Below are 393 nucleotides of genomic sequence, written 5' to 3'. Positions count from 1 at the left end.
GCCGCCCTTGCCCGCCGCGCTGCTCAAGCGGCCGCCCCGCGCCAAGGCGCCCCATCCGGCGTCGGCGGCGGCGTCGGCGAAGAAGCCCAAGGCGGCGCGCAAGCTGAGCTTCGCCGACGAGGTGACGACGTCTCCCGTGCTGGGCTTGCGGATCAAGGCTGCGCCCGAGGGAGGCTGCGAGGCGGGCCCGCCGCTGCTGCTGGGCGAGTTCGTCTGCCAGCTGTGCAAGGAGCCCTACGCCGACCCCCTGGCCCTGGCCCAGCACCGCTGCTCGCGGATCGTGCGCGTCGAGTACCGCTGCCCGGAGTGCCACAAGATCTTCAGCTGCCCGGCCAACCTGGCCTCCCACCGACGCTGGCACAAGCCGCGCCCGCCCGCCGCCCCTGCCGCCCC

The 393-nt window shown here is 75.3% G+C and overlaps 1 protein-coding gene across 1 annotated transcript in view; it reads left to right on the top strand.

Annotated features, from left to right (window-relative positions):
- INSM2 (insulinoma-associated 2) overlaps window positions 1–393 on the top strand; it is a 1,321-nt gene that overhangs the window by 492 nt on the left and 436 nt on the right. The window contains exon 2 of the mRNA XM_015422620.1: window positions 29–388. Within this exon, the coding sequence (XP_015278106.1) occupies window positions 29–388 (360 nt within the window). The remainder of the gene's footprint in view (window positions 1–28; window positions 389–393) is intronic.

This window comes from Gekko japonicus, unplaced genomic scaffold, assembly GCF_001447785.1.
Source record: "Gekko japonicus isolate JY-2015 unplaced genomic scaffold, Gekko_japonicus_V1.1 scaffold1920, whole genome shotgun sequence".
NCBI lineage: Eukaryota > Metazoa > Chordata > Lepidosauria > Squamata > Gekkonidae > Gekko > Gekko japonicus.
This window is presented reverse-complemented; position numbering and strand designations above follow the sequence as displayed.